The sequence below is a fragment of the Denticeps clupeoides genome, chromosome 20 (assembly GCF_900700375.1).
Source record: "Denticeps clupeoides chromosome 20, fDenClu1.1, whole genome shotgun sequence".
NCBI lineage: Eukaryota > Metazoa > Chordata > Actinopteri > Clupeiformes > Denticipitidae > Denticeps > Denticeps clupeoides.
In genome coordinates, this window is record NC_041726.1 from 6,065,028 (window position 1) to 6,093,021 (window position 27,994).

Genomic DNA, 27,994 nt, shown 5'->3' on the forward strand with positions numbered 1-27,994 from the left:
TGTGCCCCCTCCCCTGCCAGTGGGGCGGGGGGTATGAGAGAAGTAGAAGTCTGTGGAAAGGGCTGCAGGTGTGGCATAGTCATGGGGGCGGATCCAGGTTCTCAGTCAGTGCGAGGACTTGGAGGTTTCGTTCCACAGCCCGATCGAGTACTCAGGGCGACAAGACGAGGCCTGGGTTGTGTGGGTTGCGTGTTCTGTGTGTATTGACTCTAGGAGTGCGCCTGGAGCGAATGACGGGAATGCTCTGGAAGGACATGGTCAGCAAAACAAAGTTGGAGAAGAACAGAAGTGAATTTACTGCTTGGCTGAGTCGCGCAGGACGAGTCGCAGGTCTTTACCCAAGTGGGTCTTCGCACAAGTGGGTCTTCGCACAAGGGTTGACGCTACCGTCGTCCCAAAAGTTTTACAAATCTTTATCAATATGTTTCCCATGATAATATCACTGTACTGTTGATTCAATTCAATACAGTATTCAACACAGTAAAATCATGACATCTTTTTTACCTGAAGAAGAAAAATATGTCCCAAAGTACAATTCAATCATAATAAATTTGTGTGAACTGTACAGAAAAAAACGCCTTTAGTTTCTGCCATAAAAAATAATAAATATATTTCACCGTTCGTCACAATGTGCAAAGAAAAAGAATCCATTAAATCATTGGCACTTTCATTGCATTATGATAATTGCCTCATGATGTCAAAGGGAAAGAATGCTTTATTATTAATTGTTTTCCCCTCCAGTTTGAGCCGCTGATGGGTATCAGCACAGAGCATTTCTGCATCATCCTAGTTTTGCCTTAAATGGCATGGCCTTGGTCCTTTTCCTGCCTTTTCATGTGGTCATCAGTTTCCAGGGAGTGCTGTGCCCTAAATATCTTATCTCCATGTGAGTCGGAAATGCCAGCATCCATCCCAGGAGATTAAGGAGGGAAAAAAAATGTGCTTTGTGGACTAAATTCATTGGTCAGAGGAAAGAAAAAGAGTTGAAAAGTGTGTGCAGAGAGAAACTTTTTTTAAAAAGCTTTTCTACGTTTATCAGGGCCCGTGGTCGTTCATAGAAACCAAAAGGTTGCTGCAGAAGGAAGAGGAGGAAAAAACCTCCTCCCACATGTATGACATGGTGAACGGTGTGACGTGTTGAAGACCACAGCCCTCCCTGACTCAGTTCGCCACACCCACCACACACACACACACACACACACTCACACACACACATACTGCCTGCCTGTCTGTCAGGGCCGTGCCGGCTCAGCGCGCCTGCCTTCCTCTCTGGGTTGCCCGCATTTCGTCCCTGGTTACCCGTCAATGAGCCACCAGCATGGCAGAGCTAGAGGGCCTCGAGTTCGGGAAGTCCGACTTCGTGCTCCTGGATGAGGTGAACATGGAGCAGTTCATGGAGAATCTCCAGCTGAGGTAAGGACTCTCGACCTGCAGGGATGCACCCAACAGTTAGAGGCGAGGCAGGCAGGGCAGACTGTAGGATGGAAGGAAGTCTCGTGCCAGCTTCTTGTCCGTTGGTCTTGATTCTCTGGTCTTGTCTTTGTCCTAAGTTCCGGGACTTTGAAGAACTTTGAAAGTCTGAGAACATTTTTTGGGCACTTATGTGGCCACTCCCTCAGTACAGAAACCTTGCAAATGGAGAAGGATGAGTCATTTCTGGTTTGAGTTTTTCAGTCCAAAATGAGATTAGAGCTTTAAGATCTTAATTACAGTTTAACACACACACACACACACACACACACACACACACACACATTAGGAACACATCGGTTAGACTCACTTCTTCAGACAGCCGGCAAGAAAGTCCCGAGTTCTTCTTTCGCTCGCCTTCACCTCTGTGTTGAAAGTGACGTAATCTGGTGTGACCCGTGAATCAGATGCCCTTCCTCGTTGGTATTTTTAGGTTCCAGGCCAGAGCCTTTTAAAACTGCGAAGTGCACAGCATCATGCATTCGCAGCGTCTGACAGCTCGAAACACACCCTACTTTCTACTTTTGCACCTTTTCAACACCACAGATGTGGTAAATTTGCAAAAAATAAGTCTCTTGATGTCTAGAAAAAGCATTTGTTTTGCAATTATTTGCAAATTGTGCTAACTAATATCAATAAAAAAGTGAGCGGACTATTTCTCGTCCTTTGTGTGTGCAGGTTAAGCTGCGGTTCCCCATTTTTGTTTTAATTTCAGGCAACTTTTCCACCTGCAAAATGCAGAAAGGCTACGCGAAAGAGTCTTGAGACACACGCTGTGCTTCCTGTTCTCACTTCTCGACCCCGTATCACTTCCTGCTGCTCCCGGGCTCGTTTTTGCGAAAGCTGAAGAGAGGCGCCTCGCTTCTGGTTCCCGCCGATGCTTGCAACACACCCTCGTCAGAAATAAAAATTCCCACCGAAGCCTTGTGATACCATGTGCCCACGGCGGTGGAGACTCTAATTGCACAATTAAGGAATTTGTCACCACTGAATACTCTTCCCCTAGTGAACATGTCCTTTACTTCAAGATGGTTTTAGGTGCTCCACCACGCCCGAAACACCACAACCTTCATCCTCCAGTTGCACCCTCACCATTCATCACACACCGGGGGTAAAAACTTGAATTCAACGTGTGAGACATACAATGTGAAAGTGAAGTGATTGTCACTTTTGATACACAGCAGCACAGCACACGGTGCACACAGTGAAATTTGTCCTCTGCATTTAACCCATCACCCTTGGTGAGCAGTGGGCAGCCATGACAGGCGCCCGGGGAGCAGTGTGTGGGGACGGTGCTTTGCTCAGTGGTACCTCAGTGGCACCTTGGCGGATCGGGATTCGAACCGTCAACCTTATGATTATGGGGCTGCTTCCATAACTTTAAGTCCAGAAAAGCTCGACAGAACTAGACATTTGATTTATATTAATTTATATTATATCTTCATTTGTGTGATTTGGTTTGTGTCCACTCCACAGATTTGAGAAGGGCCGCATATACACCTTCATCGGGGAGGTTGTGGTGTCTGTGAACCCGTACAAGCAAATGGACATTTACGGAAAAGTTGCGATCGAAGCGTACCGGGGCAGGGAGCTGTACGAGAACCCGCCACACCTCTACGCTGTAGCCGATGCTGCCTACAAGGCCATGAAGAGGCGGGCCAAAGACACTTGCATTGTCATATCTGGTCCGACATTAACAATTTCACTTTTCAATTAGCTGGATTGTACTTAAAAAGACAATTATCTTACAGAAGATATTTAACTTTCTTTAATTGTTACTATGAAGCATATATTTGGTAGAATCCAATGTTGTGTTTTTCGAACCCAGGTGAAAGTGGCGCAGGAAAGACGGAGGCAAGCAAGTACATCATGCAGTATATAGCAGCCATTACCAATCCCAACCAGAGGGAAGAGGTTGAGAGGTGAGAAGTCAAGGGGTCAATCGTGAATCCTTATTTGCACACATTGCACACAACACACATTGCTGTTGACCCTGGCTGTTGGGTCCAGCCAGCCTTTGTTCTATGTAGTGAATGTATTAATAAAGTTAGAGAGTCAGCACAGACTGAACACAAAGTATAATGGAGCTAATTAATGTCCGATGTTCTCCTTTCAATATCATAAGTGTGAAGAACGTCCTCTTAAAGTCAAACTGCGTTTTGGAGGCCTTCGGCAACGCCAAGACCAACCGCAATGACAACTCCAGCCGCTTTGGCAAGTACATGGACATCAACTTCAACTTTAATGGAGACCCAACGGGTGGGCACATCAACAACTACCTCCTGGAGAAGGTAAGAACAACTGTCTGGTTCTACAGCTTTGGAATGCACTGCACTTGAAGGTTAAACCTGGGTTGGGAAACGGTTTTCTATTCCACGTACTTTACTCCTAAATCACACATGGAGGCGTTGAGGCAAATAGGTGTGGCTGAAGACAGACGTTCCTGTGAATTTCACAATCCTACTGGGTGCTAATGACTGTCTGAGACATGCAGTGTCTACAGCAATTAATATCCTCAACAAGCACTGTGGTTGAAGGACGTGTGAGCTGTGGTTTGTCTCAGATCGTTTTTTAAAATATGGATATTCGCTCGCATTGCCACATCCAACCCTACTAGTTACAGATTGATGGAAACTTTTGGAAACTGAACTGATATTTTGCTGCTCTTCACCTCTTCAGTCAAGAGTTGTACAGCAGCATGCAGGGGAGAGAAACTTCCACTCGTTCTATCAGGTAAGATTCACTTTTGGAAGTTAATCTTGTGGCATATGAATGCCCTCATATCCTTCTGTTGGCTTTTAGCTGTTGCGGGGAGGCACAGATGACATGCTGAGTAACCTTCACCTACAAAGGAACCCCGAAGCCTATGTCTACTCAAAAGAAGGAGCTTCTGTCATCACCGTGGGTCCTTTTCCTCCATCCATTCCTCCATTAAAGATGTTTTGTATAGAGAGGACATTAGTTTAAGACCAATTTTAATGATCCAGCAGCAAAATTGGAGGTCACGCTGAAGAAGAGCATCAGAAGTTGGTGGATGTTCTCAAGCTCTCTTTTTATCTTTAGGGCTTTAATGATGGCTCCCTTCACAAGGCAGTGCTGAGCGCCATGAAGGTGATTGGGTTCACCTCTGAGGAGATCAGCTCAATTTACAAAATCATTGCCACCATCCTACTCCTGGTTAGTCACATACTGCTTGTTGTTTGAACGTAAAGCCCACCATTATGCCACCGTTCACTTATTTATCGGTTATTACTGGCTATTACTCTGCCATCCTCAATTCTAATTCTGTTCCAACAAGGGTGTGAGTGGCCGGCCTGCACTGAGATATCTTTTTCTGTCATGCCCTGTGTCCTCAGGGGAATCTAGAGTTTGAGTGTGATGGGGAAATCGTGCAACTGCCTGGCGCGGGCTCGGTGAGCCACGTCGCCGAACTGACGGGCACCGAGCCTGAAACCGTCAGCAAGGCTCTTCTGTACCGCACTGTAGCCACTGGTGGAGGAGAGGTCATAGAGAAGGGACACAACAAGCTGGAGGCCTGTTTTGGCAGGGATGCTTTTGCAAAGGTATCAGCCTACCATAATTGTTATGTGATTAAACGTGGCATAACATTGAGACAAAAAAAGGTAAAAATCTACTAAGTTCTACATCCAATAGACCTCATTTAACCCATTAAATGCCTTTTCTGTTGTAGGCACTTTATGAGCGACTCTTTGCCTGGATTGTTGGCCGTATCAACACGGTGATCGAGGTGAAAAACTACAACCCAGCTCTACATGGCAAGAACACAGTCATTGGCGTGCTGGACATTTATGGTTTCGAGATCTTTGACAACAACAGGTTAGCTTTGTATGGTGCTGTGCATGTGTTTTGACTCCATATCGCCTATCTTGCGGTGGCACAACACGATTTCCTTCCTACTAATATGTTTAGGTTAGTACAGTTATATTGTTACACAGAGGTTGCTTTAATTTTTTTTTATAATTTTATGATTGGCAAAAATATTTGACATTCTACTAATATTTTGTATATTTTGAACTTATATTTACAGCTTTGAACAGTTCTGCATTAACTACTGCAACGAAAAACTGCAGCAGCTCTTCATCGAGCTGATTCTACAACAGGAACAAGAAGAATACCACAGAGAGGGTATCACCTGGCAGCATGTGAGTCCCGTAACCTTATGCTAACGTTATATTAACTTTATGTTAACCATGCTTTTTGGAACCTAGAGTGAATGAGCTATAATCATAGTACCAAGATCACCCCGACTTATCTGTTTATCTGCTAGATTGAGTATTTCAACAATCAGATCATTGTGGACTTGGTGGAGCAACTGCACAAGGGCATCATCTCTATCCTAGACGAGGCCTGTCTCACTGTAGGGAAGGTGACTGACACCGTATGTCTGGAGACCATGAACACAAAGCTGGGCCAGCACCCCCACTTCACCTCGCGAAAGGTAGGAGGCTGGCATCAGTAGCCAGTATCAGTTTACACTGCAGTTAAAGTGTTTGGTCATAAGATGGCAGCGTTTTCACACGGAGAATAATTGAGTTCCTCTAATCCAGTAACGCCAGGTTTATGTGTGTGGATTGATTTTCTCTAATATAACAAACATTTACCTGTTGATGTACTATTGTTATGTCCATGCAGCATTGTCCAACTGATAAAACTATGGATTTCCAGCGACACTTTCGCATCCGACACTATGCTGGAGACGTGACGTGAGTCACATACACACACACACACAGACACACACAGAGAAACACAAACACGTGTGGTGCACAGAAGAAGCATAAACAAGATTCCTTACCCACCGACAGTGTGTTTGGTTTTCTTATTTTTTTTTTATGCGAATCAAAGGTGTCGGAGCGTGTGACGTTTCATTGATAAGTATGTGGAGCTATTGTTTCCATGTAAAAAGTACTGAAAGGACCTGTCACTTTTTCTGACTGAAAAAACCCCAACGTCAGCTGATGGACCCACGCTGCATCTCACAGGTAAATGCAGGCCAGTGTAAAGGTAGAATGGATGAGGCTCGCTGGCCGGCCTCTTTCCGGAAATAGAAGACGGATGGTTTTTACCGTCGTCTCTCCCCATTTGCTCCATGCGAACTGCTGCCTCAGAAGGCCAGCTGGGATTTGATGCAGCCGAGTACGACGCGAGCGAGCAAAGTTGGTGTTTTTCGCTACAAACAGTGCCGTTGTGTACATGTGCGGCCGAAATTAGAATGGGATTTGATGTTTTCTGGGGCACAGCGATAAAAATTGGATTTCGGTGTGATTCAGGCTACCAGGCGCCGTTCACGCTCTGTAATTAGGTTGCATATAAACCTACCCGTCTCCTGGCTCTGACTAACGCCTACGCTCGACCCGGCACCAGTCTGTTGTTGTCATTGTTTTGGTGCCCATGATCGTTTCCCTGGACAGGGAAGTGTAAGGGGGGGGGGGGTCCCGAGGTCCCCGGGGGGAAGCCTGTCAGGGCCGGGCAGTCACCCCTCTACCCCCTCGAAGCTCTTCCTCTGCTGCTAAATATACCCTCTCCCTGGCCACCACCCAGGCATAGGCTGTGACCTACTTGAGCGTCCCTGTATAGCTCTGCACGTTTTCCATCTTATTTTCTCTTTCGTGCTCATCCCCTTCTCCCGCCCCCATCCCTCCATCTCTTCATGGTATGGCCTGCGCCGCAGCACTCACCTCACGTCACCCATGCCTCATTATCCTGCTCGTACCCTTCCCGCCAGCTGCTCTTTTTGTTTTCCCTCAGCATCCTGACACTCTCCTCCACACTTCCCTCCTTACCAAAGCAAGTCCACTTGTCCTCCAGAACCCAACTTTCCAAATGAAAACATGCTGCTGTCTAGTTGTGTTGCCAGATCGCCCGAATTGGGCAGCTCTGGGTTTTGCTTTACAGGTAGAACATGGTTTGGGCTGGACTTTTGTAAATATGTGGATTGACATGGTTTTATTTTATTTGAATGAAATCCCAAGGATTTGCATACACAAAGCTAGCACAACAGTAAAAAACAAAAATTGACAAATCTTTTCTTTTTTCTCAGTCATAGAGCACACTGGGTGCTAGTAGCCTAGCGGGTAACACACTTGCCTATGAACCTGAAGACCGAGGTTCAAATCCTGAGTACTACCATTGTGTCCCTGAGCAAGACACTTAACCGTAAATTGCTCCAGGGGGGGACTGTCCCTGTAACTACTGACTGTAAGACGCTCTGGATAAGGGCGTCTGATAAACGCTGTAAATGTAAATGTAAATGCACACTTCATCAGTAAACTACTGCCTTGAATGTCTTCTTGTTCTTTGACTGCTGCAGATTTTGAGTAGGCAGAGCGGTTTTGCGTGCGTTTCTGTATGTTTTTTCTTTCCTTTTTCATCTGCTAAGCTGTAAACCATCTGCTCTATCTGGCAACACTGCCCTCTAGCCTTAAGCATGATAATGTCTGGCCCTCCATTCCTCATCATGCTAACACTCTCTAATCCCATCCTTCATTATTCTAAAATTCTTCCCTCCTCCCACCAGTGGCGTGATAAACGCACCTCCATCTCATCATCCTTATATCCCTCTCCGCTTCACATGCTCCACACCTCACCGTCTTAACGCTCCCTCCGTTTCTGGCTTCGTAACACTTTCTTTCTTCACCCAGTATATTCATATACTTTGCATTTTACTGACTCGTCGTGATTCCTTTCATAACCTCACAGCAAGAGCTCCCGCATTCTCTTTTCATTCCCCACTTTCCTCTCTTTCTCTCCTTTGTCCTCATCCGCCTTTTCTCAGTGACTTGTTTTTTCTCGTCCCTGGAGAGCAGAAGGAGGCTCTGTCGTGAGGGAGGACAGCTTAGACCCAGTTTAAACAGGGCACAGACAGAGACAGAGAGGTATAGACCGCACGGACGCCCTCGTATCTTCCTCAAATGTGCAACAGGACGTGCTGTTCCTTCATCACCAGCTCTTCTGGGTTAACTTACATAAGGGTGAAAGTCACGTTGTCTGATGAGACCCCCTTTCTTTTTGTTTGGGTTTTTTTTCCCCAGTTCTTCATTGTCCCAGATAGTTTGCTGATTAAAGAAAATATGAAAGAAGAATTTCAGCCTAGTTTCGGGGTGTTATGCAAGCTTTTAGCGTTTTTATGTTGCGACTGAACTTAAACAATGGAAACAGCACCAAGTTACTACTCTAAAAATCTAAATCATACATTAGACTACAATTCACCTTTCAATGTAAATCTTATTGTGTTATACTATAATAAAAATTGGTTACATTACATTACATTATCTTATTGTGTTTTTCTTTTTATGGTGCTAATTTTTGTTAGTTATAATCACAGAATAGGTTGGTCATCATTATCAATGTGCTTTCTCAAAAATATGAAGTTGACTACACTGACTGCCTACCTTATGGAATGTTCTTGGTGTAAAAAGTGTTCTCAACCCTGTATTATTATAGATAATCTGCTAAATACTCTAATAGAAACCAGCGTTTGTGCTGCTAATGAACTGAACTGTGAGCAGTAACAGGCTCATACCTCATATTGGCCAGTGAACAGTGAAAAGTTCTCGCTATATTGGCAAAAACACCTAAACAAAGTTATGGACATACATATAAACGTACATACATGCCGATGTACTCAGGTCTGTCCTCTTTGTCCTTTTTTTTCGTAACAGGTACTCAATAGAAGGATTTCTGGACAAGAACAAGGACCCCCTCTTCCAAGATTTTAAACGCCTCATGTACAACAGGTATTGGTGGGCACTGTGCTTACGTCACACGCTGGGTTAAAAATATACCAATGTGTGAGACTGCCTGTACATTCGTTTGTGCTGTAAGTGCTGCTAGACTTTGCAGCCATTTAAAAGCTTTTAGAAATCTAGGACATTGAGTCATCCTTGTTAGTTCAAGGTTAACATCGACTGTTCTTTGCCTTCCTGATGTTGTTTTCCTCTCTCACTTTGTACCTTGTCCTCCTTTTCAATTCGCTGCACTCATCCATCCGACATCTCTCCATCTGCCCCTGTTGCCTGGCAGCGCTGACCCCGTGCTGAAAGAGATGTGGCCGGATGGACAGCTGAGTATCACCGAGGTCACCAAGCGTCCCCTGACAGCCGCCACCCTCTTCAAAAACTCCATCATCGCCCTCGTCGAAAACCTCGCCTGCAAGGTCAGCGTCGCGCCCGCATCGCGACACCCCTCTCCTGTCAGCCCGTGTTAGGTTAAATGCCGGGCCTGTCATGCCCAGATGAGTGCCAGTTCAGATGCCACCCTTTTCATTCAGGTCTCATCCTGGTATTTATTTCGGTAAAAGTTGATTTGGAGTCTTTGACAGGTCCCATTCCTTTCGGGCATCTATCTTTAGGAACGGCAAGTGACCTAGTTTGTCACTTTTCCTATACCCTGGTACCCTTGGTAATCCCAATGCCGCGTGGTCCACCTCAGACTCCTCAGCATGTGCAGCACATCTTGAAGTATCTGAGATGATCCCCATGATTGGCTGCACGCTGCTCGGAAAAGTCACGAATCCGAGCTCGTCCGGACCTGTCTGCCGCCGGAGAGGGATCCCAGTTCTCACCCAGAGGCGCCCAGAGAGGGTGCTGGGCCTGCCGCTCACCTCTCCTGACTTGTGCTGTGCCAGGCAGACAACAATGTGACATTTCCGACTGCTATTTTAGGACAAGCCATGCGTGTGCGAGAGCCCGCTGTGTATTCGGGACACTTTTGGGACAGTTGGGGAGTTTTTAGGTCACAGTGAAGCATCGCTTGCCCTCCTCCTCTTTCCCATGGGGACACCTGCACTGAGCACAGCCCCTCCCCTCACCGTTACTCTGCAGCATGTGCACGTTTGGGTGTCTTTGAACCTGCTTGTTTCTATATTCAGCATTTATACATTCGGTGAAAGTGAAGTGATTGTCATTGTGAAACACTGCAGCACAGCACACGGTGACACAATGAAATGTGTCCTCTGCTTTTAACCATCACCCTTGGTGAGCATTGGGCAGCCATGACAGGCGCACGGGGAGCAGTGTGTGGGGACGGTGCTTCGCTGAAGGTCACCTGGGTGATTCGGGACCCGCAACCTCCGCTACCTTACCCGCTAGGCCACCACTGCCCCATCTGTTCAGGGGCACATGGGGCAGTGATGGCCAAGTGGTTACAGAAGGTTGCCAGTTCGAATCTCATGCCGCCAAGGTGCCACTGAGCAAAAGTCATGGCTGCCCACTGCTCACCAAGGGTGATGGTTAAATACAGAGGACTCATTTCGTTGTGTCACCGCGTGCTGTGCTGCAGTGTTTCACAATGACAATCACTTCACTTTAAGAAATGTGTTTTCTCAGCCGTGTTCCTGTACAATTTTCACATTTGACCATAAAACCTTGTTGTTAGGGTTTATTGATTCAGTTGTTACAGTAGACAGGTCAGCATAAATATGAGCCGCTGTTCAATTAAGCACGTCAGTTAAGTGGCTCCTTCATCATGAAACATTACTAAAAAACAAGAATCATTAGAAAGTAGATATTTATTCCAGATTTAAGCAATGGATTTTAAGGGGTGGTAGTAGCCTAGTGGGTAACACACTTGCCTATGAACTAGAAGACTACAAAGTCACAGGTTCAAAGCCCGCTTACTACCATTGGGTCCCTGAGCAAGACACGTAACCCTAAGTGTCTCCAAGGGGGGACTGTCCCTGTAACTACTGATTGTAAGTCGCTCTGGATAAGAGCGTCTGATAAATGCCATAAATGTAAAAGCAGCAATCAAATGTCGAAGCAGCAATCAAAATGTAGTCCAGGACCTGGATTAATCTTTAATCCTCGTCTGGAAAAAAACGGAAACTTCTGAGAAAGCTGTCAGTCTAGCGTCCGGTCAGACCAATCCGAAAGCCATTCCAATGCCATCTGTCCTGCAGGAGCCCTACTACGTCCGGTGCATAAAACCCAACGACGTGAAGTCGCCCGTGTTGTTCGACGACGCCCGCTGCCGGCACCAGGTGGCGTACCTGGGCTTGCTGGAGAACGTCAGGGTGCGGCGAGCCGGATTCGCCTACAGGCAGCCCTACGCCCGCTTCCTGCAGAGGTCAGTGCACCAAATCACACCCTAGTAGTGCACCCGGTACTCACAGCGTGTTTTCCCCAAGATACAATCAACTAGCACGTACCCTCCTAGCGGTAACTATTGGATCTCAAGGTACCTATTGATGTCAATTTTATCTAAATCTAGTATGTTAACAGTGGTAGTAGCATAGTGGGTCACACACTCGCCCATGAAGCAGAAGACCCAGGTTCAAATCCCACTTACTGCCATTGTGTCCCTGAGCAAGAGACTTAACCCTGAGTGTCTCCAGGGGGGGACTGTCCCTGTAAATACTGACTGTAAGTCGCTCTGGATAAGGCCATCTGATAAATGCTGTTAATGTAAATGTAAATGTCATGGCTGCCCACTGCTCAACAAGGGTGATGGTTAAAAGCAGAGGACACATTTCGTTGTGTCACCGTGTGCTGTGCTGCAGTGTATCACTTTCACTTTATTATAAGGATAACAAGGGTGGTTTAATTGTTTTTCTTTTTCCTTTTCTTTTTCCTGATGTGTCCAGATATAAGATGACGTGTGAGTACACCTGGCCTAACCATCTGATGGACACAGACCGGGAGGCAGTGGAGGCCATCGTGACGCAACATGGGTTTGAGGGCGACGTTGCCTACGGTCACACCAAGCTGTTTGTGCGCACGCCGCGTTCTCTCTTCACCCTGGAACAGGAACGTGCCGCACTCATCCCCATCCTGGTGCTGTTCCTGCAGAAGGTAGGCCTCATCCCTCTTTTTCTCACACTTACACCCGTGGTTTCACTCTCTCCATCAGTCTGTTTCCTTCTTTCATGTCACTTGACATTCTCTATTTTTTACCCTCCCGTCTGTTTCTCTCTTTTATTGCGTCTCTCTCTCTCTCTCTCTCTCTCTCTCTCTCTCTCTCTAACTTTCACTGCTGTTCCCCTCGGAACAGACGAGGAAGACGACTGTGCTAATTCATCTTACCTGTCTGCTGCGGATTTATCCGGAGCCTCGTCTGTGTGCAGACATGTCTCTAAGCCCCGCTGCTTCGACTCAACGTCGTCCCCGTGATTCCTCGTCCCAGCGTGCGTCTGTTGGGAGGAACCGCTCTCAATCCCTCTCCTCGCATAAACCCGGTCGGCTCTTTACTCAACTTTGTCTAGCTGCCATATTAGGCCCGCGCCGGTAATCTCAGCTGAAGATGTGGAATAGTGAGCCCGTGATGCTAATGGCGGCCGATCTCATGGTCGTGACCGGTGGATTATCACGTCAGGTTCATTTTTTTTTTTTTCCCCGCTGTAGATTGGCCTGGTTTTCCCCCCTCTGGTGGCCCACTTCTCTTCAGCCATGTTCCTAAGTGGGACACAACTCAGGTTTTTGGAAGCAGGGAGAGACCCGCCACCCTTTTCCAGGCCCTGTATCGCTCCACCATGCTGTGTGCTCTGTATTCAGAAAGCCCAGATCCTGCTATCTGTGTTTTGCATCAGCAAAAATAATTCTGTTGTTTTCAAAAACTGCCCTTTCATGACTGTAAAACACTGATTTTTAGTATTTAAGGAATCAATTTACATTTATTATCGTTTGGAAATGCGTCTTGGTTCCATCATTTCCTCTCAGTTGTTCTCAATGCTTTTTCCACACATTAAACTTCATACAACATATAAAAAGATTAGCTACTCGGCCATCATTAGATGGACTGGTGGACATTCCAGGCTGTGGTCGCATAAGTCAACATATTCAGTACCCGCCTGTCACACCAATGTATCCCACAATCCCAGCGGTCAGCGCATCCGTTTAATTCTCGACCTTCCATTCTTGGGTTTGTTCATTTTTGCAAAAAAAACTGCAGATCCCATAACATTTTTATCCAAGACAGACATTAGCTGTCATAATTAGCAAACAAGTTGAATTTAATTTGAGGAAATAATCTCTCCATCCCTCCGTCTGTCCAGGTGTGGCGTGGGGCGCTGGCCCGCATGCGCTGTCGGAGGATGCGAGCGATCTACGCTATCATGGGATGCTACAAACGCTACAAGGTGAAGTCCCATTTCTTTGAGGTGGAGCGCCGTTTCGCCAGCGTGCGCAGCATGGCCGACTACGGCAAGAGCGTGGAGTGGCCGACTCCGCCCGCCGCACTTGCCCAGTTCCACGCCATCACCCAACAGCTCCACCGCAGGTTGGTCGGCCAAGTGACTGCCCACTTCATAGGCCAAAAGTATTTTGTATGAGGCTCACGAGGCTCACGCACGTTTCATTCAGGTGGAGGGCCAGGCGGATTATTAAGAACATTCCTCCATCAGACATGTTGGAGGTGAGGGCCAAGGTGGCCGCGATGGAGGCCCTGAGAGGGGAAAGGCCAGACTGGGGTTTTGGACGCGCCTGGGAAAGAGACTACCTGGCCAATGTGAGTAAGATAATGTGATAATGGGATGAAAAAATATATGATTTATTTATTTTATTTCACTTAACAATTAAATGACTAGAAATGACGATGGTGGAAACTACATTTTCAGGTTTTTCTTTTGAAATCAAATACCGGCTTGCAAATGCCAGTCTAAAGTAAAGCTTAAATGGTGACATTATTTTTTTCATAGATATTCATTAGACTTGAATAAAGATATCACATATACATCATAGATCATGGATCATGGATGATATTTGTTAACTAGTGTGAAGGGTGGTGCTGTTGAGCAGATTTTTAACCAACCTTAAAAATCATGCTGACAGAAAGGGAGACAATTGTCAGGATAGCATCTCAAGAACGTGTATTCATTTAAATACTAAAAGATTACCACTATAAAAACAATCTTAAAATTCAATTGCTGCATTTAATATTCAAGTAAAATTAAGAAAGATATAGTTATATGGTTATTTCAACTCATTCTTTTAAAATTAGGTTATAATTTAACCAAATGATTTTTTAAAGTGAAAGGAATATTTGTAAATTTTGAATAACTAATATGTCTATATTAATTTTACTTGAATTTTTAAGGCAGCAATTAATCTAAAGATGTTTAGGTGGTCAATGGAATAGGGATCTTTTGACTTATTTCTTATTTCTGTTGGACTGTTTGTACTGTCTCAAGGACCCTCCCCACCCTACCTGAGTGAGAACCAGTTCGTCTCGGTGCTGTTAATTAGACCAAATTTGGGTCAGTAGCGCGACAGCTGGCCTAGCGGCAAGTGTATGTTCAGTATTACGGCTCACAGCCACTTCTATTTCTGTTTCAGCCAAAGGACTGTCCTCAGAGCAGTTCGAACTTCATGAGAGCCTCCAAGGACCTGAAGAGCAAAGACCAGTACAGCCAGATCCTCTTCTCTGGGTCTGTGAGGATGGTACGCTCGCTCTCCAGAACTTGCTCACCTTATTTGCTAACTTTTTAACAAAACTTCTCCTAACTGTGTCAAACAAACAAGGGCCACAGAATGACAAGAATGTTCTTTTTTACATAATTAATGGCCCAAATGATCTATTTTTGAGGGTGGGAGGCTGAATTCTCAGCAATTCTCAGCATTGGCTCACTATGGTAGATGCAGGTATGACTAGTTGATAGCCAAGCCTACCAGGGTACTACCCCAACATGCGAATATATTTGTAGTCGGTAGCACTTCCTTAGTAATTCTTCCAGTATTTTTTTTTAATATTCACATGCATCTCAAAATATTGGGACGTCATGATTTGTTTGTAATTCGATTCACAAAGGTTAACCCTTTGTGAATATATACAGTAAATTACACACAATGGGCATGTCTTCTACGTACCAGATTCACTAGTCCTCCAATCTGATAATCGCTCTGCGTGGTCCAGAGGTGACCATAAACAGAGATCATTCTTCTCGTATTACGAGCAAATAGAAAGAAGGGGAACACAGGCAGAAGGGAGGCGGTGGAACCCTTGATCCAGTGTTGCCAGTTTTTCTAATTTCTGGCAACATTCGTTTAATACTTTTCAGCAACGTTAGGCAGTTTGGTGTGCGTTTTGGTGACCAAGGGATGAAACAGTCCCACAATTGGCAACATCACAGGAACAGGGTTTTACTTGTCCAGAATGAGTAAATAGGGCACAATTTTAGTGCATCACATTACTTCTTTGTTTTTTAGCTCAACTGGTTCAATAACACCAAAGACCGAGGGCTTGTCATAACGGACAAACATATTTACAAGCTGGAGCCCAAGAAGTACAAAGTGCACAAGAAGATACCCTTGGACAGTGTGAGTTAAAATACACACACACAGACACACACAGACTCAAATCCTTTGCATAATCCCTTTAAGACCCTCAAACAATATGTAGGTTACCCTGTGCAGTATGTAGGCTACGCCGTGGCTAATGCAGCCGTGCCCCTTTGCCGTTATCACCTTCACACGCGCCTCCGTGGCAGAGGGCCACGAGGTCGTGATCAGAGCCGGAGCGCTCTGTCTGAATGAAAACGGGCCGGGCGTGGGAGGGTGGGGGTGTAGTCCCGACTGGGGTGGGGGGGTCACCAGTGCGTGAGTGAGACGTCTGACCTACATTCTGTGATCTCTGTTGGCGCAGTGGCGCTGAGGTGAGTGGAGCAGAGTGGAACGGAGTGATGCAGTGCTGGGTGTGAGCGTGTTCGTGTCTGTGTGAAGGGGAGTTTCAGTCACTGCACCAACCGCTTCCAGTCTGGGTCGGCCAGGGGTGCCTTCTACGTACGCCACTCCGAAATCCGATAGAGTGACCCTCAGGGAATGGGCAGCACAGGGCATCATGGGAAATGGGAATGGCTCTGTACTGTGGCCATCAGGAGAAACGCACCAGGGCTACAGTGTAAAACTAGTGTGCAACAGTCAGATACACAAAACAAATTATAATATTTAAAATAATATTTTTTCACAAAAAGTGGTGGCAACGATATAACGATACCAAATCTGAACCAAAAATGGGTGATGTCGTTTACTCAGAACAAACTCTTTAACTCAGCTTCAAACACAGATTCTGCAGAGTTGGAACACTTCCATAGTTGGGTTGAATGTGTTCTGGTTACTGAATTTCGCATCTTCTGGCCATCAGTGCTTCCCACATTCTGAGGCTGGGGACATCGGCATTCTGGAATGAACAGGTTTCATCATAGGACAAAGGTCATCACTCAATATTGACCTGCAGTCACCGTTTCCCTTAATGGGTCAAGTGGACCCAGCATGTCAGCAAAATGGCCCACGAATGGGTTTCTTTTCACGTTTATTTGTGTTTCTCATTGAGGCTTAGGTGATTTTAAGGTGGTCCAATGGTTTCGTTCTTATCCAGGAATGAATATTAAAACATTTATTTTTATTCTGACCCTTTTTGCTGCACTTTCCTGTCCCATTTCTGCCTACTCTGTTATAATTTGTCAGAGAGCCACCAAACTTATCCATCCCTCCATTGACTACAGATCACCACCTCACCCCAGCAATCACACTCACATTTTCTTTCCTAAAAGCACTTTTCTTGTCTATCATTGTGATTTTGTGTGATCTTCCACATATATATATATATATAATCCACACTATAATTTAGAACATGAGGTGACAGGTAAATTACAATGCCGTCATTTATGTTTTTTTTTTTTTTTTTTTTTTATCTTGCTTTAGTTTCTTCACTTCTTATGAAATGATATATTAAAGAAGAAACTTGAAAAGGTTTTGGAATAAACATGCTCTTCAAAAAAAAACTCCATATGGTCAGACAGTGCAGGTTGGAACTCTAAAGTGCAGGTCATTGGAGAGACAGGCGCAGACTGTGTGTGTGTGTGTGTGTGTTTGGGTGCAGAGTAGTACCAGTTGTCCCAAGTCCCTGTCACACCCCTGACTCTGCAAGGTTGGACTTTGTGTGTGTCCGTGTGAGTGTGTGTGTGTGTGTGTGCGTGTGTGGAGGATTAACCTGTGTTTGGTTTGGTTCTGTCAGCGGTAAGAAGCTTAAACCCCTCTGAACTCTCTTTCCTTCACAGACAAAGCAATGACGCACCTAGAGCTGGCTCACACACACACACACACACACACACACACACACACAGACAGATTTAAGAACGATCAAACTGTACACACCGTTATTCACCAAAACACTGGCGCTTTTTGGGCTGTGCACTCACACTCAGACACTCCTGTGTTACACAAATGATGTACACAAACCTATATATGCAGTCTCACACACACACACACACACATACAAACACACTTACACCTTTAGAATAAAAATGTGTTGTCACACACTCGGCTCCCAGCATCTGCTTCTGATTAGTGCAGTCACACTTCATTCTAGCCGCACGGCATCCTATTTCGTTCTCTCTTATGTACGTATAACAGTCCTGCAGCTGATGGGAGCTTGTTGGGAGGGGGGGGGGGGTATGGGTTTGGCCGTGTAGGCCCGCCTGACGTTTGTGTACACCGTGTCCGGTGTTTTCTCTCCCCCCGCTCGCCCATTTTACGTGTTGGTGAAATTTGGGGAGGACTGCCTTCAGATCCTCATGGTTGCTTAATAAAAGTGATTAACAATTCATGACAGAGTGGCAGAATCTTTTTAGTGTGATTGTTTCAAAATATCGTGATGAACTAACACCCTCCGTCTTTCTAGGTGACCGGGTTGAGCGTCACCAGCGACACCGACCAGGTGGTGGCGCTGCACACTGCCACCCAGGACGACTTCCTGGTGTATCTGCAGAGGGGTGAGCTGTGCCCCAACCAGGACCGCATTGGGGAGCTGGTGGGAACGCTGTGCGACCACTTCAAACGGTGAGCGCCTTTAATGACGGTTGTCTGGTATGAGATTACCGTTGACTACCGCGGGCAATTCGTTAAGCCCATTAGCGATGGAGACCCACATCCTGACCATTAAAAAAATCCCCATTAAACACTTGTGTCATTAGGGGCAGGAATAATCGTATTATTTCTGAGGAATCACTTGAAGTGGTCGTACGTGGCAGGGGTCGTTAAGTGTGCATTTGGTAATTGGCGCGCGCGGGGGGGGGGTAAACCCTCAGCCCCATGCCGGGCTTGGCACTTGAAGCCACATCGAAGAACAAAGCACACATGGACAGGAAAGACACGGATGTTTATTGTGGATGGATAGTAGAAAGGCACGTGACTGCATGTGTGTGTGTGTGTGTGTGTGTGGTTCTTCAGATATGAGATGTAGCAGAAACACACACACAACACAAACTCAAAGGCCTTTACAGAAATGTGTTATCAGGCATGGAAATTTGTCCAAAGTCATGTGCGCGCACACACAAACACACAAACACTTACACACACGCTTACACACACACACACACACACACACACACGCATTCTGTCATGTAGCCAAATCCCCAAGTGGTATTGTGTGTTGTGTGTGTGTTTCTGATTGGTTTAGCGTGTGTTTGTGTGTGTACATGTCAGCAAGTGTGAGCGTAACCCACACATCTGCCTGTTTTCTTCATGTGCGTTCGCGGTTTTGGCCGCTCAGGCTCCGGAATTTTTTCTTTTAACTGGTGTATCGGGGGGGAAGGGGTGACACCAGGGTCCCGCGGCAGCTGCGCTCCTCTTGCCGGGGTCTGTGCGGCATTAGCCACTGGCTATTGAGACGGCTGATCAACGTGCCTGCACGTCTGCGCTCCGCACGGGCCTTTGTGCTCCCATCTGGGGACGAATGCCGGGGTCACGACCTTTCAGCGACGCTAATAAAAAGGGCCCATTGGGAAGCAGCCAGCAGAAGCGTGTAAGGAAGAGCAAAGTGTGTGTGTGTGTGTGTGTGAGAGCATGTGTTCCCTGAGGTTGGAGGACAGATGACAATACACTCGTGCTCCACCATTCCTTCACTTAGCAATCAGACGTCACACGAAACCAGCAGATTTATTTTCTGTGCCCCTCCGCCCCCCTGAACTGGATCTCGCCAGGCAAAAAAAACCCCCAAAAAAACGCGCCGTAATGCGAGCGACCAGCTGATCTGGCCGCCTGTCGCCGAGGAGACGCCCGAGATGCTTCAGGGCACTGGGTCTGAGCCTCCGCTCCGTTGCAGCGTTCACGCATGCTCTTTCTGTCTCGATTTCATTGCTTCTTTGTCACACACTCAAGCACATGGACCTTCTGGTTCACGGCCATGGCCCTACAGAACAGTGATTGTCACGAATTTACGCACAGTTAAGTGATCAGCATGCATTACCACGTCCAGCGTTGTGGAAGCTGACTTTGCAAGCCACCAAACTTTCTCATTCGAAGAAGAAATCATATTGCCGCCTTTATAAAAAATCAGCTTTATACAAAAAGGTCACATGCCAGCCAAATGTCGTTTTTGCAAAAATCTGAAGCAATCGCCTTCAAACATTATGAAACTTTCTCATTCGGCTGTAGCTTGTCCCTTCGATGTTGATGTGCATCAGAATGAAATGTCACCGCATGTGAGTCTGCGAGCATGAGGTGGAACTACACTGCTGATTGAAAAATCGACTTGAATCCGAGGAGTGAAAATAAATGTGGTCGATGGAAAGTGAAAGTGAAGTGATTGTCATTGTGAAACACTGCAGCACAGCACACGGTGACACGGCGAAATTTGTCCTCTGCATTTAACCCATCACCCTTGGTGAGCAGTGGGCAGCCGTGACACACCAGGGAGCAGTGTGTGGGGACGGTGCTTTGCTCAGTGGCACCTCAGTGGCACCTTGGCGGCTCGGGATTCGAACCTGCAACCTTCTGATTACGAGGCCGATTCCTTACGCGCTAGGGAAACATAGATAAACAACTGATAAAATGTGCATTAATTCTCTCTAACACCGATCATGCCACTAACCCATAACACTGAGCTGTGAGGTCATTTTACCATCCATTAGGTCATTTCTCGAAATATTTTTAGATTGGGCATTCTAACCCACACCTGCTTCTTAATTTAAATACATCAGTATATAGTAAATAATAAAATGTTTCAATGGGAAATACCCTCCAGCCCCCCTTTTTTTTTATCGCTTGTGGTTGTAAAGCATCACATGAGCCAGCACGCGTGTGTGCGTATGTGTGTGTGTGTGTGTGTGTGTGTGTGTGTGCATTTGTTTATAGACGATGGAAAAACAAAGTGTCTGTGTTTGGGCCTGGGAGGGCTTTTCGACCCCACGAGGGCCATCTGCGGGGACAGCTGGGAGAGTGTGACAGCGGGTACGAATTGGCTGCAGAGGGGCCAGTGGGGGCCGGGGTTGATTTTGGGGGGGGGGGGGGGGGGGGGGGGCGACGACACCCGTTGCTGAAAGGATTGCCTGAGATGTCTGGATCTTGTCAACTCTACAGCCGTCCTCAAATATACTGCAGTACTGTGTCATGATGAATGTCTCAGGTCAATAATGCTTCACCACTGGCCTCTAGGATTTCTTTGGGAATTCCTAGTTTATTTTGCTCACCTCAGTAATTCCGAAGTTTTCCTCTGACAAATAAGAGAAGTATTCAATTTATTTTTTCTGACTGGCTGAGCATTATTTAAAACTATTTAATGAATATTTTAAAAATATAGTCAGCAAATTAGCTACATTGCTTGGCAGTATATTTTCTATTCAGCATTTATTGGGCCTAACTGAAATAGTTGATCGTATATGTAAACATGCAAACATTGAAAATAAATGAACACATTATATGAAAAAGCTAACAGAGATTTGCACTGTGGCTAATGTTAATATGGATTTACTCAGGTTTTTATGTACGTTCGTGACCTTGACAAGCGTTTGAAGGTCAACACAGATCAGAACTGTGCACCATTAGCCCGACATCTCGCTGTGCTAAACTCAGCTGGCTTTTTAGGTTGTAAGGGACGTCACGCATCCCCGAAATATCTTCCTCCCCTTCCTCCGCCCTTCTCCCTCTGTGTCTGTCCTCAATGCGCTGGTTGCTGCGGAGACCAGAGGAAGGCGCTGAACCAGCTAAACCCGGCTGCCACTGCGCTCTTCGGTCTCGCCCAAGGATCCTCACCGAGGCCTCGTCATAACGTCCTCAACGTAACGTCCTCATCATGAAATCCATGCTCAGCAGTGATTTATTTTGACCAACAACTCTGCTCGGTTATTATTATTATCACCTACAGCCCATAGGAGTTTGCGACTGAGCTTAAGGAAGTGGGGTCCCTGTGATGAGAACAGACACCCTTTTATGTCCAGCATTGGCTCCTCCAGTGTACATGAGATCAGGTGACTGCATCACCTATGAACGAAGGACGTCACGGGCACAAGATGTGGCCCTTTAAGCAGTGGCTTTTTCTTCAGGTTCAGATGGCTGAAGCATGTAGCTCTGCCAAAATTCACCAAGGCCAAAGATACCCCTGAGCTCTAGAGTCCGCTGCATCTGCTCATTTATGCTAGTCAGCACCTTGGTGCCAGCACCTTTAGGCCGCTTCTCCAGGGTCGACCTCTCACACAACCTCAGTGACTTCATTAGTGCAAGCGGGTTATCTGTGGCTGGCATTCTGCATCTCGAGCCTCTTAAGTGGAATCGACAAACAGAGTCAGATGACTTAGGAGCAGCAGGAGGTCAGCCGTGGCCCCAGGCGATGGAAGATCTGACCACAGGGGACAGAGAGAAGGAGCGAAGGATCAAGGGATGCCAGAAACAGATTGAGAAGTATCCCTTTGTGTGTGACAAGAGGAAACAGGGGCACCACTGGGACATGTTCAAATTTAGCGGCCTGAGGGGAAGATGGGGATGTGGCACGGGACGAACCAGACAACTGAGGGTAGTGTGAGTGACGGCGAGATCACGGGGAGATCACAGTGGGTTTAGGGGTGTAATGACTCTCACATGACTGTCACACAAACTCATTGCTGCCTTTTGGAATTTGTTCCCCAATAAATTCCTCGATAAACAGTCAAAATTACCAGGAAACAAACATTTCTGCACCCCATCTTCGGAATTACATAAAATTTTTACAAATGTTAGTATTTTTACAGAATTTTTACTTTTTAGGATTTTATTTACAAATAGTTTTGAAGTGTTACCCACTGGTAGTGGCCTAGTGGGTAAAACACTCGCCTATGAACCAGAAGACCCAGGTTCAAATCCCACTTACTACCATTGTGTCCCTGAGCAAGACACTTAACCCCGAGTGTCTCCAGGGGGGGACTGTCCCAGTAACTACTGATTGTAAGTCGCTCTGGATAAGGGCGTCTGGTAAATGCTGTAAATGTTAAAGTGTTAATGTTCAATTTTGGAAGTACTCTGCTATATCCGACTGACTTTTAGTTCAACAGCTAAGACATGAATGTACCTCGTTTAGCTCCATTTGTATCACCATTAAGTATGAGCAGCTGCTGTTTTTTTGGGCTTTGTTGGACCTGCTGCTTAAGCATTTAGGGGACTCTGGTTTGGTCCAATGGCCAATGTGCCTGAAACGCACATCTAGACAATTAAGCTCTTTGTGGGAAAATTGCTGAAACACACAAAATTTGGTACGTTTCTTCCTTGGCTTGAGGAACACTGGCTCTAATAATCATGCCCATTGTTTCTGCTAATGACCTCATGCGCTGAGGCATACGTTCCGCTGGCCCTTCCTGTTACGTAACCCCCTCTGGCGTTACGTTGTTGATCACCCCCTCCCCATTAGAGCCCAAACCTGTGTGCCACTCATTTCGTCCCCTCTCGGCTTGATTGAGGTAAGCAGCTTTGGCATTAGCGCACCGCCGGTGAGGAAGGTGGTCCGCCTCAAGGTTATGAAGGGATATTCCTGCTGTGGTTATGCAACGGCCAGACGCAAAAAACGTGCACCGCAGAGACAGTACATGCAGATAATAGCTCGCCGACGTGCTTTATTGAGCGCTTCCATACTTTTCACAGCAATTTCATTTCCTTTAGCCAGTGAGCCGTGGTGGCGAGCGCGCCTTCGTTCCCGGAAAGCAGCGAGGTGGCAATCAGAGCCCCTGCCTTTGCTAATTGCCATTCATGGTGTGACGGTAGTGTCATGGGTGAAGGTTGTCATGGTGATGATTCTGTGAGGGCAAGTCACTCCCACGCTTGAGTCACCTGTGAATCAGGCCCTTACGCTCACAGCCCTACGAACTCCGACATACGATGAAGAGATCGGGGTTTGTTTTGCAGATCTCCATGAATGGCCGCCCTACGGCCAAAGCGAAAGTTCTCCTTGCTGCACATAGCGGGCAAGGAAACGGACTCGCTAGTTGTGAGGAAATGAGGGAGTGTTGCCCTTGCGGGTAAGGAAACAGACTCGTAATCAGAAGGTTGCTGGTTCCGCCACACGCTGCTCCCCGGACGGCTGTCATGGCTGCTCATTGCTCGCCAAGGGTGATGGTTAAATACAGAGGACACATTTCGCCGTGTCACCGCGTGCTGTGCTGCAGTGTTTCACAACGACAATCACTTCACTTTCACTTTAATGATCGGCATGAAGGATCAGCGGAGTGACGAGTGAAAGGAGCTTCTGTAGACCAGAGGAGAACACACGGGTCACCTCCTGCCACTTCCCCACGTGAAGGCCCCATGTGACAAGTGGGACGGGGCGGCGGCCGCAGAGCAGACCGCGTCCGCAGGAAACCGGCAGCGATTAAACGCATGACCGAGGAAGACAAGCGGCGAGTGTGTGTGAGACCCACTCCGCAGCAAGCCGCAACATCACCCGTCCACCAGTCTTCAAAGCTGAAGCCGAAGTGAGAAACTGGTGGAGTTGAAGGGGACTTTCTTCCTGTTTGCAGCCGTGACATTTACATGCTTTTTCAAATCATTTTAAGCCAGTGGTGGCCTAGCGGTTAAGGACGCGGCGCCGTAATCAGAAGGTTGCCGGTTCGAATCCCGATCCGCCAAGGCGCCACTGAGCAAAGCACCGTCCCCACACACTGCTCCCCGGGCGCCTGTCATGGCAGAGGACACATTTCACTGTGTGCACCGTGTGCTGTGCTGCTGTGTATCGCAATGACAATCGCTTCACTCTATTTTTTTATTATTTTATTTTCATTTTTGATAAACATGTTGGTGATGGAATTTTTGGATATTTGATACTGGAAACACTCATCCTTTTAGGTAAAATCTAGATTTAGATCTAGATAGGGCCCAATAATCAATACCTTTACCTCAGTTTACTTTACTTCAGTGCTACCAGACGTTGAAACTAGAACAGATGCTGGTGCCAGTTCTGGACCTCTCGAATTCGTTCTTTGCTTTGTGGAGAACTGGAACGAGCCATGCTGAAAGCAAAAGTAGAACAATTTCTTTCTGCCATATCGTTATGGCACCGTGACATTTTAAAATCACGTACTTTTGCTGAACAGGAACCACGTCGTACCAGAAAAAACAAGTGAAACAGGAACTGGAATTGGAACCAACCTGCACCAGTGATGTTTCGATCAACTGCACCTTATATAACACAACTATGCAGGGGCAAACTGAATAGATGGACGGAATGTAAAGATGTACACACACACTGACAGATGCAGAAAATTTTATCCTCGCCGAGGACCCTGGTGTTCAGTGACATTTATGCCACTGGAGTTTGTCGGCTACTTCTGTGAGCCGAGCGCACCCAACACGGCCCATAATGCTCCATGGTGCCATTTTTCTACGAAGATGAAAGGAGTAGAGGAAGAACGGGAGAGAGGGGGAGGAAGGAACAGTTGTGGTGGGAGAAAGGGAGGCGGGGTTTGTCGCAACACCTCCAGGTCCGGAGGCTGCGCCCCATTTCTCTCTGGAGCGGTTTCCATGGCGATGGATGATGCAGAGCAGCTGTGTCAGGAGGTAACATGGGGAGAAGGGCAGCAAGGAATAAATTAGTAAACGAAAGCGCCTTTAAACGCCTCGACACAGAAATTCGAAGAGCTCACTAAAAAGCACTTCATTAATGAGGGCAAACTTGCTCTCCCCCCACGCACAGTTCCCATGATGCCACGAGCCTCGGCCGCCAGTTCAAAGGGAATATATCTCTGCATCTCTGATCTGAAGCCTCGGCGCTGTGGACGGAGGTCAGTGGGCCAGTGGCTTTGTGGGACAGCTGGGTGGTCGGTCGGGGGACACGGACCCGCTTCTGCGTACGTGACTCTGCTCAGGCCTCGGGGACGTCGGCACACCTGTTGCTCTGGATTAGGAGTGATGCCTGGGGTCTCTGAGGGTCTCTGTCTCTCCCGCTCAGCTGCGGAGGACGCAGTCTACAACGAGAGGGGCTTCCCTGCGTGCCCCTGTCACCAGAACACGGTGACAAGGAACGGGAACGCGTTCCTCTCACTGTGGGGTCTGGGTGTGTCTTCATCTCGACTCTTCCTGCAGGCCTCGCTTGGAGCAGGCCGGCTCACGAGCGCAACTGAAGCGTCAGTGTTTCAGACGCTGCGCTGTGCAGGCAGTACTAGTCCCTGTAAACACACCACACACACACACACACATCTCGCATTTGCTGTGCTTGCTGAGGGCGCACTGGCATTATGATATGAAGTATGAGTGCGTGGGAGAGGAGATGATGCTGCAGAGACTGTACTGTGTGTGTGTGTGTGTTAAAAGCTGGACTTTGTATGATAAACAGAGAGCAAAACTTTACCAGACTTGCCCCGCCATACACCACCCTCTTTCACTATCCATCTTTTCACTCCTCCATTCATGTTAATGATGATCTTGTCAAGCTACTTATGATGATGAGGTTATGATGATAGTTTTTAATAGTTGTTACACAGTCATGAAGGTAAAGAATTTATACGTGTGTCTGTCATTGTGAAACATACGGGGCAGTGGTGGCCTAGCGGTTAAGGAAACTGCCCCGTAATCAGAAGGTTGTCGGTTCGAATCCCGATCCGCCAAGGTGCCACTGAGGTGACACTGAGCAAAGCACCGTCCCCACACACTGCTCCTCGGGCGCCTGTCATGGCTGCCCACTGCTCAGTCAGGGTTAAATGCAGAGGACAAATTTCACTGTGTGCACCGTGTGCTGCTGTGTATCACATGTGACAATCACTTCACTTTAACATTGCACCCATCACCCTTGGTGAGCAGTGGGCAGCCATGAAAGGTGGGTGGGGACGGTGCTTTTGGGCGGAGCCTATCTATCTGCCTGCTGTCGCCGCCTCTCACCGGCTCAGTCTCTCAGCGTCCCTCACCGCCTCGTGTCCAGCCGACAGCAGGGACGACCGCACCGCATCTCCTCGCCCAGCTGTCTCCTCGCCCAAAGTGTCTGCGCATTCAAAAGTAGGAAAGTAGAAGCACTGCGCGTTTAGTCCTAGTGCAAGGTGGACAGCTCAAAAAGGCCCGTTTTGCCAGCGTCTTTGATTCTCGTAAATAAATGAAACGCAAATTTGAAAGTTAAATTATTTTCTGGACTTTCATTCAAATTATTCACTGTTAGCGTTCTTGCATTATAGCCATCACGTATAATGGAACAATAAATCATTTTCTTAATGTGATATTTTAACATCTTTTTTTCATTCATTGATAATAAATATGGACAAAGTGACAGAAATCTGAAGAATTAAAAAAAAAAATGCTCTAAATGAACTCCTATTGCTAATGTAGCACCGCTTTAAAAAACCACCATGATGATAATGACATGTTTCCTGTCTGCGCGGGTGTTTCAGGGCGAGGAACACGCCCCTGCCGGTGAAGGTGTCCTCGATGGGCCTCAGCCTGCACATGAGTGGCAAGCCGAAGACGGTCACCATAGAGACCAAGGCAGGACTGGTCAGCGCGGACTTCCGGAAGAGCCGAGCGGGCTTCACCCTACTGCTGCCGTCCCACTGATGAAACGAAGACGTTCTTCATGCTCTGACTTTACTCCACAGTGGCACCGTAAATATGATTTCAAAGAGAAATGTTTTTTTCAAATATATGTATATACCGAAGAGATCGAAATTGGGGGGATATAGATGATCTGAATGATCTATTTTTGTACATTTGTAGGCCTGCCTTTGTTGTTCTGTGCCTTGAAGCACAGTTACTGTGTTCTACTGCATCGGATACTGCACCAATCTTTTCAATTAAAAAGGAATTACAGCCGCCCTTACCATTTTGCATCTGTGTGTGGTATATTTTTGAGTAAATGTGTAGCTGTATGAGTAGTTACGTCTGTGTGTGTGTGTGTGTGTGTGTGTGTGTGTGTGTGTGTGTGTGTGTCTAGCACTTTGTGATGGACCACTGTCCTGACAGCTTGTCTTCACCGAGGCACAGCTTTCTCCTGTGGCCTGATGTCCCCCCAACTGTGAGTCCCCAGCTTGCCCCTCATCTGAACTGACAACTGTGTGTGTGTGTGTGTGTGTGTGTGTGTTTATTTATGCTCCACTCTAGTTTAAAACTGCTAGTTTTATTCTTGACATCATTTCCGCGCTCCGCATTCATACAATATTGTTATATGTAGATATTGAATGTTGTTTTGTGGCAGCCCCCGTCTGGTTTCTCTGCACGTCTGAGCGTGTTTGTCTGAGTTCCCGCGTAAAAAGTGCAGCGAGGACGTCTGGTTCCAGCTCTCGTCTCGCTGGACGGCAGCTTCCTCTTAACTTCGCTTCCTTCTCCTTCTGCTCCGTCACACGCGGCCCCCCAAGACGCCG

At 46.9% G+C, this 27,994-nt stretch overlaps 1 protein-coding gene and 1 long non-coding RNA gene across 7 annotated transcripts; one reads left to right on the forward strand and one right to left on the reverse strand.

Moving 5' to 3' along the window:
* Window positions 1-481: 481 nt before the first annotated feature.
* LOC114769998 (uncharacterized) lies at window positions 482-2,594 on the reverse strand. Its single transcript, XR_003743293.1, has 2 exons — window positions 1,781-2,594; window positions 482-1,628 (listed from the first exon to the last, which is right to left on the reverse strand). It is a non-coding gene; the product is annotated as an uncharacterized LOC114769998 (long non-coding RNA).
* myo1g (myosin IG) lies at window positions 1,012-27,648 on the forward strand. Of its 6 annotated transcripts, none has more exons than XM_028963562.1 (23): window positions 1,024-1,413; window positions 2,947-3,155; window positions 3,299-3,392; window positions 3,596-3,761; window positions 4,150-4,203; window positions 4,273-4,371; window positions 4,534-4,647; window positions 4,827-5,033; window positions 5,162-5,307; window positions 5,519-5,633; window positions 5,759-5,929; window positions 6,124-6,194; window positions 9,150-9,224; window positions 9,511-9,643; window positions 11,387-11,553; window positions 12,071-12,278; window positions 13,478-13,701; window positions 13,785-13,929; window positions 14,757-14,861; window positions 15,627-15,737; window positions 18,100-18,257; window positions 27,029-27,239; window positions 27,568-27,648. In XM_028963562.1, the coding sequence occupies exons 1-22, from the start codon at window positions 1,319-1,321 to the stop codon at window positions 27,189-27,191; spliced, it is 3,030 nt and encodes a 1,009-aa protein (XP_028819395.1). In that variant the 5' UTR covers window positions 1,024-1,318; the 3' UTR covers window positions 27,192-27,239; window positions 27,568-27,648. The 6 variants fall into 6 exon arrangements, with proteins under 6 accessions (XP_028819397.1, XP_028819398.1, XP_028819399.1 ...); XM_028963563.1 differs by lacking the exon at window positions 27,568-27,648 and adding an exon at window positions 27,351-27,480; XM_028963561.1 differs by lacking the exon at window positions 27,568-27,648 and having other exon boundaries at window positions 1,025-1,413; window positions 27,029-27,444.
* Window positions 27,649-27,994: the final 346 nt, after the last annotated feature.

Coding starts and splice junctions, on each gene's coding strand:
- myo1g (XM_028963562.1), top strand. CDS start 1,319: ATGGCAGAGCTAGAGGGCCTCGAGTTCGGGAAGTCCGACTTCGTGCTC. Junction 5,634..5,758: donor AGGGTATCACCTGGCAGCAT/GTGAGTCCCGTA, acceptor TTTATCTGCTAG/ATTGAGTATTTCAACAATCA. Junction 11,554..12,070: donor TACGCCCGCTTCCTGCAGAG/GTCAGTGCACCA, acceptor TGATGTGTCCAG/ATATAAGATGACGTGTGAGT.